Source organism: Lactuca sativa, chromosome 3, assembly GCF_002870075.4.
Source record: "Lactuca sativa cultivar Salinas chromosome 3, Lsat_Salinas_v11, whole genome shotgun sequence".
Taxonomy (NCBI): Eukaryota; Viridiplantae; Streptophyta; class Magnoliopsida; order Asterales; family Asteraceae; genus Lactuca; species Lactuca sativa.
In genome coordinates this window covers 5674946-5695029 of record NC_056625.2, presented here as the reverse complement: position 1 = coordinate 5695029, position 20084 = coordinate 5674946, and the positions used below count along the sequence as shown (strand labels likewise).

At 30.8% G+C, this 20084-nt stretch overlaps 1 protein-coding gene across 1 annotated transcript; it reads right to left on the bottom strand.

Moving 5' to 3' along the window:
* Window positions 1-8993: 8993 nt before the first annotated feature.
* LOC111877672 (glycine-rich cell wall structural protein) lies at window positions 8994-10295 on the bottom strand. The gene is made up of 2 exons (XM_052769626.1): window positions 9827-10295; window positions 8994-9730 (listed from the first exon to the last, which is right to left on the bottom strand). The coding sequence occupies exons 1-2, from the start codon at window positions 10293-10295 to the stop codon at window positions 8994-8996; spliced, it is 1206 nt and encodes a 401-aa protein (XP_052625586.1).
* Window positions 10296-20084: the final 9789 nt, after the last annotated feature.

Below are 20084 nucleotides of genomic sequence, written 5' to 3'. Positions count from 1 at the left end.
TAAATAAAATGTGTTATTTATGAATAAAGCTACTATCTTGTGTTGGTTATTTATCTATTGTTTCCATTTTGCATGTTTTGACTTCCTGAATGATATGATTATTCAAAAGGTCCGTAGTCAGTCATATTTTGGAAGTAGATATGAATGAAGACTGTCATGAATTGTTTGTAGATTGCCTAAAAGGTTTTAGACATAGCAAAGGTTTGCTGCAAAGTTCATGAGTGCTTATGAATATGAGTTGAGCATTGGATTAAACCAGAGTTTGCTGTATCACTTAGTGGTGTTTTATCTTAAGTGATCGCAAAGCGATAACATCATATAGTCTTAAAACTTAGAGATATGGTTGTTGTTTGCTGGTTGGTTGTACATTGATAATGTGTAAACGCATCAGTAACTTGATGTCATAAAACACATTATTGTGTGTGATCCATTAGTAAATAATAGATGCATATGAGTCGAAGTTGATCTGTTCCTTTTATTCTATGAGAATAAAAGTGATATATTGGCCACTTGATGATTTGGTTTGACTTATGTGCCGGGCCCGGTCAGAATGAAGTTGATGTGTTCAACTAAATTCTATGTCAAACAAATCGGACATCAAGGAACTACTGCTGGACAATAAGCATTGTCAGCATGATATACAGAATAGAGGATTATACGATCCCTTATCTAAAGGACAAGTTGATCAGAGTTGACAGCGAAGTATAAGAGCTACGATTGCTAATCGGATTCTGAAGTCATATGTGAGATATAGTTACTAGACTTATCCAAGTGGGAGACTGTTGGAATAGTTTCTAAGCCCGTAACTATATTTGGTATTTACTTGACCCGGTTGTGCATGGTCTTTTTGGGTTGCCTTCTCCAAAGCAACTTGACAAGGTAATTTAAGGAGAAAGAGAGAGTATTATGATTTATTAATATATTATAAGAATAATATATTAAAGGAGAAATCATATTTATTTAATTAGTATTGGTCATAAATTAATTAGGAATTAATTTGGTGATCAAAAGAGATTAATTGAATAAAGGGGTATAAACTGTCAAATGTATGATAGTTGAGTTTTGGGTTAAGGAAACCTAATGGGCTTAAGGGGGAACGAAATTATGATGGGTAACCATCATATTTTTATCCAAGGCCTTATTCCAGAAGGTTCCATGGGCTGCTTGGTGGCTAAGCTGTCCATTAGGGTTTAGACTGAAACCCTAGTAACCTGTAAGTATAAATATGACCCCTAGGGCATTGAATTCGGCTACCACTTGATTCTAAGAGATCCCTAGGCCGATTTCTAGCCTCTCTCTCCCTCTCTCATATTGCCTTCTTGCTTGTGGGGTTTGTGAACCATTAGAGGAGTTGCATTTGTGACTCTAAGCTCAAGAGAAGAAGAAAGAGAAGATCTAAGCCAACAATTGAAGAGGTAACCATCTAGATCTGATTCTATATGTTATTTTTGTTGTTTATATGCTAGATTAGGGTTTGTAAGTCTTGGAATCAAAGCATGTTCAATAGTGAAACCTAGATCCAAGCATTATGGTTTGTATGAGCACATAGGAATGTTTCTTATGCATAAAACCCATCAAAAGATGCTATGTGTTAGATGAAATATTATAAAGATAGATCTTATATGATGTATATACTGTATATGTATTTTATAAATATATTACATTGGGTAACGAAGGGTAGTAATAGATGCCATAGTATAATGAAATATGTAGGAAAAGATAGGATGCCATGACTTTAAAAATGGTACTAGTGTACCAATGATGTAGAAATGGTACTAGTGTGCCAATGACGTAGGAAGGTACTAGTGTACCAATGCTGTAGTCACTTAGCAGAGTATAGGTGACAACCACCAGACTATTCATGACCGTCCCATGGAACAGATGTAGGTTTATAACATGTAGATGATGGACTTCAGGCCCATTTGATGTACTCTACCCTACTGACATATACTACAGATAAATCCCTCTAACAGTACTGTCAATAACGATGATTAAGATGATCATTAGGACAATTCCTTAGGAATAAAAATAGAAAGAAACTTATTGACATGTATTGAAGAGAAATCCTTGAAACAGTACTATCAACAACGATGACTATGATAACCCTTAGGATAAACCCTTAAGGAAGAATAGATAAGAAAATGGGGATGTATAGTCGGGTTTATTGTTTGATAATAGAACATATTAACTATATTATTGTGGGTTGAAAACCCTATGTACTCACCAGGTTTCATAACCTGACCCACTCAGTTCTTTGTATCACAGGAAGCAGTACAAAGATATTGATGTTCAGACCCGATGAGAGATTCGAGGAAATATAGGCTATAGAAGAAAAGATTATGTAAGGCCTATGTTTATACTTACGTTTTGTATCAGTTATGACATCCCAAGATTTGATAATATTAATGAAAAACATTTCTTTGTAAATACTTTACGGGACCAAATTCCTCATTTCATAAATAAACTTTGTTTTAAAGCATAAACAAAAAGTTTTAAAATGACCGAATTTGGGGATGTCACAGTTGGTATCAAAGCATTAGTTTAAGAGAACTAGGAATTTAGAGGATTCTAGACTTAAACTTAAAATGCTAAGCAATGATTATCTCTAATAATTTAGGTAATACACCTGAATTGACACATTCACTAGTTTATTTTAGGAATATTGTCTAAATTGCTTTTATGTGCTAAATGATTTATGCATGCTATAAGATTCATTGTGATGCTCTAAGATTACCTACCTAGGATGTTATTACCTGATTATATTCAAGCTCTATTGCTAACATCTTCATCGCATTCCTGACCTTTTGGAGGTATAAAGTATCTACTTTGCTCATTACTTCTCTAGATCTTGTTATAGGTCATTTTATGAGTTTTTTGGTCCTAATCTTCTTGTTCTTGGAGTTTGAGTGAACTCCAGAACATTTGAGTGCATCATTTGGCTTCTAGAACATCATGTTGGTTGGAAATGGTCTTGCATGACTTAGTTTGGTGTCCATGCATTTGGTGTAACCTTTAAGAACTTAGGATTAGATATGTTGACTTATTAGGATGTATTAATGGATAAGTTGGAAAATTTATCCATCAAAATTTTGAGGAGTTTCAGATCTGAGCTTTGGAGCTATTAGGATTAGGGTTAAGAGCTTAATCCATTAAGTTGTCTATGTGTAATTTCCATGATGTGGTGGTTGGTCTGATCACGAATGCTTTATCGTGAAACTGCCACGACGTGGCCAATGGGTGGCCTCATGGAGGTCAGTTGGCATTGACTTTGACCGTTGACCTGTTTGACTTTTGGTCAAATTGCTAGTTTTAGAGTGGAGACTAAGGTTTAACCTTGGGTTTTAAGATAAATGGGTTGTAGCACCGGTTCCACCTATGTACGAGTTGTAGTATATTCGATTCAAGTGCGAGGTTAGTGTTCTAACTATACAATGTAGGATGATAGTTGTCTTTGTGACTCTTGCATGGAAGACCAGGATTTGGCCCTTGGTAATTATATGAAAGACTATGGTTTGGCCCATGACACTAGTATGAAAGACCATGATTTGGCCTCTGACAATTGTATGGAAGACTAGGATCTGGCCTCTGACACGTGTATGTATGACCATGATTTGACCCATTACAAAAAGTGATTGTAAGACTATGATTTGGCCTATAGCATTCACTTAGGGTTGAAATAGACCCGTGATATTATGTATGGTATGTGGTATTTTGGGTAACTCACTAAGATTTGTGCTTACGGTTTTATGTTTAAATGCTTCAGGTACTTCTGGTTCTAAAGAGAAGAGCTTTGCTTAGTCGCACTACATCCCATGGAGTTTTATTCCGTATTATCTTTTTATGAATCACTCTAATGTTTGAGAATACATTACAATTTAATTGTCTTTTGTATAAATGAATGAATGTTTTGGGTTGTTTTAAAAATGAAATTTTTACTTGGTATTTTTGGGACCTTAAATGGTCTCAGAGTGAATAGTTTGTTCTCTTTTATGTGGGCTTTTCCTATTATGGAGTTGCGAGATAAGGGTCTTGAGCCACAATATTTTTGCAGGATTAAAGTGGGAAATGGCATTCACACTAAGTTTTAGTTGGACAACTAGATTGAAAATGCCACCTTTAGTTATTAGTTTCCTAGAGTCTTAGCTTTAGGCATGCAAAAGGACTATTAGGTTTTAGATCGTATTGATATTGTTTTTTTTTTCCTATTTCTATTTGGTGTTGTCCAAGGGGTGGAACGAGATCGCTGGGGGTGCTTTGATCTCTATTGTAGCTACTCTTTCACCGGCTATGTAAATCGTTTATGGTGAACTTTGGACCATTTGGGCGTCTTCACAAGTTCTTCTACGATACGATTTCTAGATAGTGGCATTTTGATAACTAGTAAGATTTCAACAAGATGGAATAATTTCGCTCTTGTCAAGATAAATATCTTACTTGGTAGACTTGACTCTCTCGTATTCCTATACGGTTAAAGCTTATAGGAAAAAAGTATTAATTTGGCCTTGGTTTTATATCTTACGTGCTTTAATTTGGCCTTGGTTTTATATCTTACGTGCTTTGACGACGTATAGAAAATGCACCATATTTTTACGGCTTGCAACCACACTATGGGAGTTTGGAATCTTATTTAGGTGGTGGGGATTGACATGCCTAAAAATATCTCGGTTGATAATTGATAGCCTCATTCAATTGGTTTAACATTCTCCTTTGAGGATCATGCAAACGAAGTGTTTTGGTGGGGTGATCATTATCGTTTTTTGGTTGATATGGAGTTTTCGTAACAACCAGTTTCTTGGAGCGGTTAGACATAAGAAGATGGAACATTTTTTACAACAAAATTTGTTGTTCTTTGTAATATATATGTATTGATATTTATTGAACTAAAATCAAAATCTTAAACTTATGTGGTTGTGCTTCGGTTAACCCTAAATATATATATATATATATATATATATATATATATATATATATATATATATATATATATATTAGTATTAATTATATGTATATTAAATGCTATCCATACTTATAACTCATTTTTATGGAAACCAATTAAATTCGTCATTAATGTCAACAATAATATTCTTTCAGAATGAATTCATATCTAGAAAAATGAGAGTGTATTCCAGCAGAATGAGAATACACTCTCGTTCTTCATATTTCATGCAACTTTATTGTATTTTAAGTGAGTGAATACTGAAACAAAATACGAACTCATATATAAAACATAGATACGAATTCATTCTGAAAGAATGTTATTGGTTACATTAATGACGGATTTAATTAGTTTCCATAAAAAGAGAATTATAATTATGGATATCATTTAATATACATATAATTATGGAAATAATTTAATATTTTTATTTATTTAATTAAATAATTATTTAATTTACTAAATTCTTATTGATGCATTCTAACATACAATAAATGTAAGAAACAAAATAACCTAACTATATATATATATATATATAAGAACTCTAAGATTGAAGTGGGTGAGATGGTTCCATTATCTATCTCTTGATGGTAATTCCTTATAATCCGGCCATTTATGAAATTAGAAGTTGTATAGAATTATTATTTCCGACTTTTAGAAATGTGCTTTTACTTTATTCGGTGTGTGGTCTTTTCCTACTTTATGTAATGTCATGTTTTGTCTGTTAATTATTTATGTGTTAATATTACGCAACCCTTTCCTATATAAAGGATTGTAATCGATTGTAAAAATTATCGAATTTTCATACAAATATATATATATATATATATATATATATATATATATATATATATATATATATATATATATATATATATATATATATATATATAAAAGAACTCTAAGATTGAGGTGGGTGAGATGGTTCCATTATCTATCTCTTGATGGTAATTCCTTGTAATTCTGTAATTCGCTTTTACTAACTTCCTTCTATTAGTTTAATATATAATACACTCATTCAAAAAACAAACATTAATATACGAGAATATATATCTACATTCTGTACTAGATCTAATATCTTTGAATTTGTCTTAATTTAGCTAGGAAGTTGTAAAAAAAGTTTTCTAACATCATCTTAAATACCTATACTTACGCATTTCTTGCCTCTTTTCATCCATTATACGATATTAAAGATTAAAGATTAAAAACATTGACCATCATTTGAGTATATCGAACAATAAGGTGATAAGTTTGATCCGTAGGATTCAAGTTTGTTCAAGAATGCTACCCATTAATCAATCGAAATCCAGTGAATTTGTTTTGTAGTAGCAAAGCACTAAGCAAGATTTTAAAACATAATTTCTCCTTTTATTTCCGGAATATCTCTATATACTTTAAAGTAATATATTAGATAATTATAAAGAAGAAGTTGGAAAGTTATGATCAAGATAAAATAGTTATTTTTTTTGCTTGGTTTTGGGACCAAAATCGAAATAAAACCAAATTACATATATGGTCTGAAAATTTTCTTTTATGCACATAATATTCAATTTTGACTAAAATATATTGAGGAAATTCGTAGTTTACCCTAAATTTTATGAATAATTATTAATAAAAATATTTACACTTATGAGTAATATTACTACAAAAATACTTGAGTGAGTACTGAAACAAAATACGAACTCATATATAAAACATAGATACGAATTCATTCTAAAAGAATGTTATTGGTTACATTAATGACGGATTTAATTAGTTTCCATAAAAAGAGAATTATAATTATGGATATCATTTAATATACATATAATTATGGAAATAATTTAATATTTTTATTTATTTAATTAAATAATTATTTAATTTACTAAATTCTTATTGATGCATTCTAAGATACAATAAATGTAAGAAACAAAATAACCTAACCATATATATATATATATATATATATATATATATATATATATATATATATATATATATATATATATATATATATATATATATATATATATATATATAAAAGAACTCTAAGGTTGAAGTGGGTGAGATGGTTCCATTATCTATCTCTTAATGGTAATTCCTTGTAATCCGGCCATTTATGAAATTATAAGTTGTCGTATAGAATTATTATTTCCGACTTTTAGAAATGTGCTTTTACTTTATTCAGTGTGTGGTCTTTTCCTACTTTATGTAATGTCATGTTTTGTCTGTTAATTATTTATGTGTAAATATTACGCAACTCTTTCCTATATAAAGGATTGTAATCGATTGTAAAAATTATCGAATTTTCATACAAATAAAATATATATATATATATATATATATATATATATATATATATATATATATATATATATATATATATATATATATATATATATATATATATATATAAAGAACTCTAAGATTGAGGTGGGTGAGATGGTTCCATTATCTATCTCTTGATGGTAATTCCTTGTAATCGGTTTTTACTAACTTCCTTCTATTAGTTTAATATATAATACACTCATTCAAAAAACAAACATTAATATACGAGAATATATATCTACATTCTGTACCAGATCTAATATCTTTGAATTTGTCTTAATTTAGCTAGGAAGTTGTAAAAAAAGTTTTCTAACATCATCTTAAATACCTATACTTACGCATTTCTTGCCTCTTTTCATCCATTATACGATATTAAAGATTAAAGATTAAAAACATTGACCATCATTTGAGTATATCGAACAATAAGGTGATAAGTTTGATCCGTAGGATTCAAGTTTGTTCAAGAATGCTACCCATTAATCAATCGAAATCCAGTGAATTTGTTTTGTAGTAGCAAAGCACTAAGCAAGATTTTAAAACATAATTTCTCCTTTTATTTCCGGAATATCTCTATATACTTTAAAGTAATATATTAGATAATTATAAAAAAGAAGTTGGAAAGTTATGATCAAGATAAAATAGTTATTTTTTTTGCTTGGTTTTGGGACCAAAATCGAAATAAAACCAAATTACATATATGGTCTGAAAATTTTCTTTTATGCACATAATATTCAATTTTGACTAAAATATATTGAGGAAATTCGTAGTTTACCCTAAATTTTATGAATAATTATTAATAAAAATATTTACACTTATGAGTAATATTACTACAAAAATACTTGATCACCAATAAAATATGTTCATACAATGAAAATATTATGTCAAAAATTGATAAGATTGCAAGTTCAGATAATTAACCCACCTAGATGAGGTTATATGCCAGATTCGTGCAAGTGATGAAGAAAATAACCGTTTTAAAAGTGTTAACTTCATAGTTGTAGGTCATGTTTTTCACAATTACATGAACATATTAGATTTTGATTTCAAACAAATTGACTATAATTCTGAAAAGTCCAATGATCAAGACTAAAATCTCCTCATACTTAATAAAATCTGATATGATGGTGATAGTAGTGATGATGATGCTATTCTGCTATCGTTAATGCATTGTGTTATAGCTAACATGTGTCTACACATGACATATTGACATGGTCCATGGGGGCCTACTTGGACTTTAAGCTTCATAGCATTTACGAGGATTTGGCCACGATTGCTTTAACTTTATGAATAGTGTCCTTTAATTGTTGGAAAACGACTTCATCATCAGCAGGTACGTATACCATGCTTGGTTGCCTCCGACATTTAATTAATGAATTTGTTAAAGATATTTAATTTTTTTACTTATAATTACCATGTGTTTGGACTCAAAAGTCCAACGAAGACTTTATAGACTTAAGCTCTTTTAGGTATGCAGCATATATATGTGTCTGTTTATTAATTACACTCTTTCATCTTTTTGAGATGGATTGTTTTGTTTTAAGTTCAGACCTTTCAGAAAGAAATGATCATTTGGAATATGAGAATGGATGAAGCCTTACGTTGTAAGCTGGATTCAAGCCTTTATTATCATCTCATGTGATATGCCATACATAAAAAGTAATAGAAAAATACAAAACCATTGCATGCTTATTTAATTTTAACTATAGATTTGTTATTGCATAAGTTCTGCTCCGACAGGCTTTAACAGATATAGGTTTCAAGGCCACCCTCCTCCACTTCCGCTTCCGTCTCCTTTTCCGGACTCACCACCGGCTCCTGCACCATAACCATATCCACCACCTTTTCCTCCACCACCTCCACCCCCACCTCCTACTCCTCCACCAAATCCCCCTCCATAACCACCACCTACACTACCGTTACCTTTGCCAAAGCCACCGCCTTCACTACCACCACCACCACCACCAATTCCACCTCCATATCCACCTCCTATCCCACCACCACCACCTTTCCCGATGCCACCACCTTTTCCACCTCCACCTCCATAACCACCTCCTATTCCACCACCAACACCATTCCCGTTGCCACCACCAAATCCACCACTAGAACCACCTCCTATTCCACTACCACCACCTTTTCCAATGCCACCACCATATCCACCTCCTATTCCACCACCACCTCCACCTTTCCCGATGCCACCACCTTTTCCACCTCCTATTCCACCACCTTCACCTTTCCCAATGCCACCACCTTTTCCACCTCCTATTCCACCACCTTCACCTTTCCCGATGCCACCACCAATTCCACTTCCAGAACCACCTCCTATTCCACTACCACTACCTTTTCCAATGCCGCCGCCTTCTCCACTGCCATTACCCTTACCGATATCACCACTTTCTCCACCTCTACCTTTCCCGATGCCACCCCCGGAACCACCTCCTATTCCTTTACCACCACCTTTTCCAATGCCACCACCTTCTCCAGTACTTCCACCTCCTACTCCACCACCACTACCCTTACCAATACCACCACCTCCTCCACCTCCAGCACCTCCTCCACCTCCTACACCTACTCCACCACCACCACCTTTACCAATACCACCTCCTAGTCCACCGCCACCACCCTTACCAATACCACCACCTTCTCCACCTCCTAATCCACTGCCACTACCCTTACCAATACCACCACCTTCTCCACCTCCTGCTCCACTGCCACTACCCTTACCAGTACCACCACCTTCTCCACCTCCACCTCCTACTCCACCACCACTACCAATGCCACCTCCAGAACCACCTCCTATTCCACCACCAACACCTTTACCAATTCCACCTCCACCTCCACCTCCTACTCCAACTCCTCCACCTCCAAACCCTGCTCCACCACCACCACCATTACCAATGCCACCCCCAACACCACCTCCAAATCCTGCTCCACCACCTAGGCCTCCACCATGTCCAATTGATGTTTTTGTTTCCTCTTCAGAGAGCTTTCTGCCACCAACAATTTCAAGTGTGCAAATTAAAAAGCCAAGAAATGCAACAAATAAAAGCTTAGAAACCATCATATATCCTTGCTTAGTGATCTAGTGATGACTTGCAAGGAAGTGTGTGAAGAAGCACAACAAAATCACAAGTATATATAAGGATTCAGAGGACGTTAATTCAACGAAGCGGTTGAGACGTAACCAAAATTGTGAATCTTTTGGACAAAAAGTAATAACAAGTAATTAATGTTTTATGCTCTCCAACCTGTATGCTTTGACGAAATCATCCAATAACCTTTTGAATCACGCCATTTTTTTAATATAATAAAAATATCAAATTCACCTAAAGTGGTATTAATGTACACTTTTAATTAACTATGCTGTACATTCATTGTTGGTATATATATCCTGTTAATTAAATTATAATCAACTCAATAAAATGTGGGATGTACGTATTATACGTTATATTAACCAGGTTTAAGTCAAAACGTACCTTTTAGATTATATTAAGTACTATTATTTTCGAACTGTCTTACTGGATCCATCTACGTTTTGTGTAATGCTTAGCTTAATTTACTGAATGCAAATATAATTATTAATTATCAACTTTACGTGTATTTTTATTTATATCGCAATCACCCGAGGTCTTGAGTTTGACACCGTATGCCGCCAGATAAATGCTTGTAGCCTCTAACTAAATCTTGATTTACATAAAGCTAGTGATAAAGTCCTTATATATGTACACACCATAACCCAATTTAATTTGTCTGATCAAATAGTCTCGGATTTGTTAGGATAAGCCATATATGATGAAAGTTCTCCTCACTAGCTAGCTAGATATAATGGTATATATCAATCATGGATCCTTGAAAACTGTGAAATTAATCCAACCTAACTCTCTTACCACATAACTCGTTGGTCACATCTCACATGCACTTGGGAGTTAATTGGGACCAAAAATGCGAATTTGGTTTGGAGTAATGAACCCTGCTGGTCTCGCTTTCATGTGCATAGCCACATAATTAAGTGCACAGTTGGTGGAGGGTTTGTGCCACCTTTGATGCATGTCTTTATATATATATATATATATATATATATATATATATATATATATATATATATATATATATATATATATATATATATATATATATATATATATATATATATATATATATATATATATATATATATATATATATATATATATATCGTGATGATGAGATATCGAGCACCTAGGTGAGGGATAATATTAAGCAGGAGAGTGATGACAAAAATGTTGGAAAGAAACCCAGCCTTAAACGGTCATATCTTTTGATCCATTACAAACTTTCAGTCACATTTAGTTTATGGGAGCTGATCTTACACAACAATTTTTCTCCGTACACAACAATTGGTGCTTTAAATTATTGTATTGTACAACTATATAATACATGAATTGTTGTGTATATCAAAAAATTGTTATGTACGAATCACTTCCATTAATTTATATGGAGGAGAAGCTCTCATCGGACCAAACAACCAAAGGCGCTGTCCAACCGTCGCCAGATTTTGCTATTTAGTCCTCCAATTTTCACCTTCTCAAAATTTTAGTTCATTTCCAAATTTTAGATATTCCGTTTTAGATATAAAACCACATGACATTTTTCCCTATTTCAGAAATTCACATGATAAGATAGCTATATATCTAATTTATGTAAACTATTGTCGGTTTTAAGTATTTAAAAATTGGTCATAATCATACCTACCAAATTTAGTTACATGATGTATAAATTTTTTTTTAAAGAACATAGGTAATAAAAACTTTTTAAGGATTTTCTAATATGTGTTATAAAGACACGTATAAAAAACATTGATTATAACGAATATTATTATAATTAAACTAGTTTATAACCAATGGGAACCATGAGTTATAAAATTAAATAAACTTTCATAATAAAAATTTATAATTATTAATCAATTATTTAAAATAAATTATTAATTAAGAGATATATCAAAATTTTAAAGTTATTATAACTTCAAATTTAACATATAATTAGAAAATATAAATTTGAATTTTGAAATAAGTTGTCTAATATATCTACATGACATATCCATATTCTAATAAATGAATAGTTTTAATCTCCTTTTGCCAAGTGTCACTCTAATAACACTCATCATTAATATTATGTCATGTGTCATATGTAGATATATTAGACAATTCATTTTAAAATTCAAATTTATGTTTTCTAATTATATGTTAAATTTGAAGTTATAATAACTTTAAAAATTTGATATTTCTTTTAATTAATAATTTATTTAAAATGATAATTAAAATAATTGATTAATAATTATAAATTTTTATTATGAAAGTTTGATTAATTTTATAACCCGTAGTTCTCACGGGTTATAAACTAGTGACATAATATTATGATTAGTTATATTAGAGTGACACTTGACAAAAGAAGATTAAAACTACTCATTTATTAGAATAGGGATATGAAATGAGTTAATTATGAGGATTATTATCATATTTAAATGTAAAATGCATTAATGATCTACATAATAAATATATTTTATATTTAATTATTGTAATATATGTTATATTTAATGTTTCTAATTTACATATTAGAAAATCCCAACTTTCTAAGGACATCTCAAACCCATGACTATCGAAATCGTGAGCATCAGCATGTAGGTTCCAAATCCAAGTGGTAGTTTCAGGGCCTTTAGCTATTGTTCTTGAGAAATGACCCGGTCTAGCCCATTCCTCGAATGAAGTTTTTATGTGATCCCTATCTACCAAAATTTTTACTTCTGGTTCCGGCGAACGAATAATCATTGAGTCCTCCTCTTTCCGGACAACACATACAAAGAGACCCACCAACTAGGGCTGTTCATTATTCGGATAAAACCGAGTTATCCAATTGGACAATTTGGATTGGACAATTTGGTTCGGATATTTGGATTTTTGGATTGGTTTTCAACAAAACCGAATTATTATTTTGGATTTCGGATTGGTTTTGGTTTATAAAATAAGAACCGAGTAGTCTAAAAAAACCGAATAAAGATTTATTTATAATATATATATATATATATATAGTTATTTATTAATTTTGTAATTTATTTTTTCAAATAGATTCAAAACGTTTCACCCGATAAAAAAAACATTAATATGCATTTTCTTTCAAAAGTTTTTTTATCTATAAATATTTAACTATAATATATCTTTTTATTAGTTGTTTATAAATTTCAAATCACAACTAAATTATTTGTTTTTGCTTCTTGTGTAAAGTTGGTTGATATTGTAATTATATGTCGTTTTAAAATTTTTTGGTTTTGAAAACCGAATTATAAAAACAGATCCAACCGAATTGTAATTGGATCGGATCGGATCGGATTTGAATTTAGTTTGAACAATTCGGATCCATGTTTTGAAAACCGAAATCAATTTGGATTTACTTGATCAGATCAGATCAAGCCGATCCATCCAAACGAACACCCCTACCGCCAACAGTCAAATAATTAGTGAATCTTGGAGAGATATTTCTATTATATAATTAGTTTCTTTCTCTTCTAGTTTTCTATCACCCATCTATCTATTTTCTTTAGTTATTCACTAGAGCAATTATGATTTGGAAGTCGATCCGGAGCAAGTGTTCGGATCTATTATGACATAGCCATAAGGCGCTCAACGGACCTTTTGGATCTTATAAAACCCTTTCTGACTTTAGATTGATACAAAAACTACTTTTTGTGCAACCTAGTATATTTCAGATCTCAATTAAAAGTTATTAGATGGAGCTGCTTCATGTGTTTTAGATAGTACTATTACTCTATTCCAAATCGCGCGAGCAGAAGTCAAGTTTCATTTCAATTAATTAATTATTTTGACTGACTGTTTTTACGTAAATGATAAGTAGAAAAGAAGTAGGAACTAAAATGAACAGTGCAGTAGCAATAAATGCAAGAATATTTACTTCCATAATCTCATTCTCATCGTTTTTTTTATTTCACAATAACTCGGGATTTAATCCCATAGAGATGATAAATCTTTCACCTGTCAATTCAATGAATGCATTACCTATCAATGATCTTGAATCGGATCAATATCATGAATAACAATATCTGAGCTATTAAATTAATTCGTCGTCGAGAATTGAATAGTATAACATACGAAGATCTTTTATCCATACCGAACCCAAGATTGGATTCCCGGACCAATAAAAAATTCCTTTATTTATCCTTTTTTTTCTGTTCTTTCTTTTCTATAACCTACCTTAGGTCTTCCGTATAGAACCATCAAATGAAGTATCCTCGTCCATTTCCATTTCCATTAACTACAAGCGAAGTGGAAAAAGAGAGGAATTAGGTTGTAAATTTGAATGATCCAATTTTATTTGGAAGACAAAAAAGTATGAGAAAGAGGAGTCGCGGGAGAAAAGATGGAATATTCTATCAACTTCACTATTTTAGTTATTTTCGTTTTATTTTAGTTTAGTGTTTGTTCTTTCTTCGACAGAATCCTGAAAAAAAGAGGGGAAACCCCTTCGGAATTAAATTATGATCTCTGTCCCTTCTTTCATTTCACCTCTGGGGAATACTATTCATATCTCAAAAAATAGATGTGAAAATGGGGTAGGGTTGGAGAAGAATGAGGAAAAAATGAGGTTTGAGAGTGAGTTGGAGATGTCCTTAGAAAGTTGGGATTTTCTAATATGTAAATACGAAACATTAAATATAACAAATATTACCATAATTAAATATAAAATATATTTATTATGTAGATCATTAATGCATTTTAAATTTATATATGATAATAATCCTTATATTTAATTCATTTCATATCTCTATTCTAATAAATGAGTAGTTTTAATCTTTTTTTGCCAAGTGTCACTCTAATATAACTCATTTTACTCCATTTTCATCTCCAACCGTACTCCATTTTCTACCCCATTTTTTACCCCAAAAAGTATATTCCTAATATATTCCATTTTTATAACTTATATATATATATATATATATATATATATATATATATATATATATATATATATATATTGTCAAAGACACCTCTCTAATAATTAAAATCTATATTTATGATTAATTAATACTACCTCCGTCCTAAATTGATAGTCCACTTTTGACTTTTAAAGTCTTTTTTCTTCAACTTTGACCTTAAATATTTTTGTTTTTGATAAATAATACTTGATGCAAAATATATGAATGGATTCTATTTTAAATGTTTGTTCATTTTTATAAGTTTTATCAAGTAATATATAAGACAAATAAAAATGTTTAAGATCAAAGTTGAAGAAAAAAGACTTCAAAAGTTAAAAGTGGACTATCAATTTGGGACGGAGGGAGTATAAATTAGTATATAACATGATATTATAAATATTAAATATTACATTTAAACTATAATTAGTAGATTAAATAAACTAGCTAGAAATATATAAAATAAAAATGAGTGAGACTAAAATTTGCAACCAAGCTTCACCTCCATTTTTGGAGATATAAATAATATTCCCCCATATATGGGGGAATACTATTCATATCTCAAAAAATGAAGGTGAAAATGGGGTAGGGTTGGGAAAGAATAGGGGAAAAAAATAAGGGAAGAAATAGAGTTTGGGGATGAGTTGGAGATGACCTAAGAGTCTTTTTCAAACTAAAAGAACTTTTGAAATTCCAAAAAATTATAGGAGAAACTTTTTAAAATTAAGTTTTTCTCTTTTTTTAAAGCTTGTAAATTAACAAGCTCTCACGAGCTTTTTAAAAATAGTACCAAATCTCACATTGTTTCATCCAATTGTAAATAGACAACTCGTATAAACAATGATATCTTGTCAAAATAAAATTAATGGTCCCATAAAAAAAACAAAAAACAAATTGAAGAAGCTTTCATATTTGAAGGATTTAGTGAAGTTTTTTTTTTTGTTGTTTTCATAATCAACTCTCAGATTGTGAATGCTTAAGCCTTTAATGGCATCTTTAAATTAAATAAAATTATTCTTTTTTCTTGAACATTTCACTATTTTGTCTTCTCTTCCTCGTCATCAGAACATTCAACTACGTGGATCAATCGCTTGTAACCACAAGTCGATAACCTCCTCAAATGTCAACTCAGTTACATTTTTACATGGTTGAAATTGCCACCTTTATGATTTTAATGGTAATTCCGACCACTACGATTATTGCATATAGTTCTTTCAATTATATAATGATGTTATAAACTACACTCCCCAAGTCCTCAATCGGACGAAGCTCATCATTAAGATTTTTTGTTGATCATCTTTAATGTTGTTCTCCATCATGATACTAAGTAGCACTAATACCAACATAGAAAGGAAGTAATGATAGTGAAATGTTAAGGTTAATCCAAAAAGGGATAATTTTATTCAATTCAAATGTGCTTTTATAAAAGTCTTACAAAGAACCCTAGTATATGGTGAAGCTAAATTCACTAGAAATGACCAAATTTTAGACAATTAAATTTGATACCAAATTTCTAGAATTGTATAGATATAAAATCATGGTAAAAAATAAAGGGAAGCATGCGATTTTACATTTAAAATTTGAGAATTGATCGATATTTAGGGAAACTAAAAATTAGCGTCTTAATTACGAATTCAGTGAAGATGGGTGGGCAACTTACATTTGTCTATTGTTAGGAGCTCTGACCAATAAGATTTTGAGCTTTCCTTCTCTCTCTCTCTCTGTGTGTGTGTGTGTGTGTGTGTGTCTATATATATATATATATATATATATATATATATATATATATATATATATATATATATATATATATATATATAGGGAGATGTTATATTGAGAACATGAAAAGGTTAAGAACGCGAGAATAAATGTGGACCAATCATTTTCTAAGGGGTACTATAGGAATTTTATATTATAATAAATGACCTAGTCAACTAAATTAAAATTTAGTTTCCTATAATGTTGCAATCATTTATTTCAAATTTTTTTAATAAGTTTTTTAATTAACATAAAACAATTAAATTGAATGAATTCTTTTCTAAAAAAATACAAAGAGAGGTTAAATATATGGGGATTTTATTGAAAGTTATATAAAAAATAGTTAATTATTTTTTCATTAATAAATATTAAAGTCTAATTTAAACAATTGTTTTTTATTGTATTAGTTGATTCGGATGAATTAGTTCATAAATGAATAAAATATAATGCACGTTGGTAATTTTTTTTAATTAATTTTTTAATTATATTTTTGTAAGATGAAAAATCAATTATAATTATAGTGAATATAATTCTAAATATGAAACAAATAGATCACAATGTACATTCGTTTTAATCATAAATGAATATGCATGCTATAGAGATAAAAAAACAATACATGTTTAATTATAAATGAATAAAAGACAATGTATCAATAAAAAAATCACTCATACTTGTAAGTGTAAAAAATACAAGTTAAACTATAAATGAATAACACAATGTATAACATCCAGATCAAAATTATGCTTCCATAATTTTCCAATGTGCACCATGATCATCAATTGCTCTCTTCAACTACTTCGTAACTTCGATCGTGTCTACAAAATATCAAAAAATATGTAAACACACTTCCTGTTTTATTCAATAATGATTAATGGTACAACTTTGGTAAAAAAATATTATACTTTCATATTTTATTCATTTATGAAATAATAATCAGTAAATAACCTGTAAAATCGGAAAAAAAAAAATAAAGTAACATCACTTATTCATTAATAGATAAACGAGTAAAATAGAAAAAAAAATAAGTTGTTTGATTTATTCATTAACGAATACAAAGTAAAACTAAAAATTAGCAAATGTTCTTTTCGTCAACGATTAAAACTCAAAAGGAAATTTTATGTTCATTCGTTACAGATTAACAATACACCATCAACAATTTTTTGTTACTTTAGTTTTTCTTATCATTGGCACATCAAAATCATTTGCCGCAGAAACAAAATAAAAGTTTACATGTAACATCAAAGTTAGATTATCTACAAACACGCCACACCATGTTATAAGCAGAAATCATATCGGAAAAAAAATATATCAAAGGCAATTGGTTAGAAGTCCAATCAGGATTCCCAAAAACAAGTTATTTCGTTTACTATTTATACAAATTTGAGAACTTTAGCAAGATAACAAGAAATATGCGTAAGACATGTAAAAGAAAGCAAAATATTACCTGAGACTTAAGAGAAATTGAAGAGTTTCGTTAAGGTCCGAGTCACGAGTGGTTGACAGCTGGTTACCATTGACTCTGGTCGAGCAGTCTGTCTATGGGGTTTGCAGATAAGGTGGACCAAGGGTGCCACCGAGACGAACGAAGGCGTCTAGGGTTTTGTGGCTGTCGTGCATTTGTAGATGTGGTCGTGGATGGTGGTGGTTGTGAATTATTTTTGCCGTAGACGTGGTGGGTGTTGATGAGCCAATGAAAAAAAAAGTAGGGAGAAGGTCGGTGGTTCTCTAACATATGTATAGAGAGCATCAGAGAGAAAGAGAGATGGAATCACTAAAAATGGGTTTCAAATCAATTATATCAATAACTTGTTAATTTCATGCAACCGTTAGTTTTTTAATTATCTTTCAAATTACGCTTCTGCCCTTATGTCAAGTTAGAAGTTACATTTTCATCCAAATAATTTTATAATTTACATAAATAACCGGGTTAATAATAGTCATAGATCGGAATATTTAGATGGATGTGATATGTTCTCGCGTTCTCAACTTTTTATGCGTTCTCAATTTAACCTACCTACCTACCTATATATATATATATATATATATATATATATATATATATATATATATGGATTTAGGGATTCCCCATACATATATATAGAAAGTATGTGTGTGTATGAGAGAGAGAGAGAGTTTGATTAAGGTAAAAAGAAAAAAAAAATAAATGATGGTGTTTCTCTGGCCCATAATATATATATATATATATATATATATATATATATATATATATATATATATATATATATTAATAAAACATGGTTTTTAGCTCCATTGGGTGTGGACCTTTTATTTTTTAAGATAAAATTGCATGCTTAGAGATGTTAATAGATGATAAATTATTTATGTACTTGTTGCAATTCATTCAATGGCTTATGGGTGAGATGGAGTTTATATGGACCACATGAGATTGTGGATTGTGGAGTTTAAAGAGCACATTGATAATTCTAGATGGTCTTTGCATTGTGATGTTGGTTTTTGGGTTAACCTCTATTAGTTTTGTACATTCATTAAATTTTCCCCACTATTTAAGTAATATGTGTGTTTAGAATCCCTAAAGTCATGTTTGTCACATTGTGTTTGGGAATTGAGTTGAGATGAGGATGTCATGGGGTGGGACATGATACATGTTATGCATCGTATTAATTTACACTATAATATGTTTTCATGGTCGGTAGATTCATTTTATACATCTTTTTGCATGTTTATTTCCGATTTTTCATGTTATTTTCTACATTAGTACTTGCATCTTTAGCACTTAAAGGACAACTTATGTAATTATGGAACGCCATGTACTACTCATTATTCGACTTATTTTGCAAGGCAATTGGACTGGAAAGCATGAATGAGCGGACATATGAAGGCTAAAGAAGAGGCTTGGATGCAAGATTTCAGCTGGAACACTTTGTGGAATGTTAGATACAAGATGGAAGCAGATGGAAAAGAGATTTGAAGATAGAAATATGAAAACTGAAGATCCACAATCTATGTTACTCTATCCACAAATTGTGTAATGAAGACGAATCATTGTTTAGCAATGTACTTTGCAAGGTTGGCCATGATCAAGTTTCATAGATTGTGTTTTTGGGGATCTTTTCTGTTATGGCAACGTACTTCATTAAACCGACTCGAAGT

Excerpts from the sequence above, each read along its gene's own strand:
- LOC111877672 (XM_052769626.1), bottom strand. The coding sequence starts at position 10,295 with ATGGTTTCTAAGCTTTTATTTGTTGCATTTCTTGGCTTTTTAATTTGC. Across the intron at positions 9,731-9,826 it reads TGGACTAGGAGGTGGTATTG|GAGGTGGAAGTACTGGAGAA; the intron begins GTAAAGGTGGTG and ends GTGGTGGAGTAG.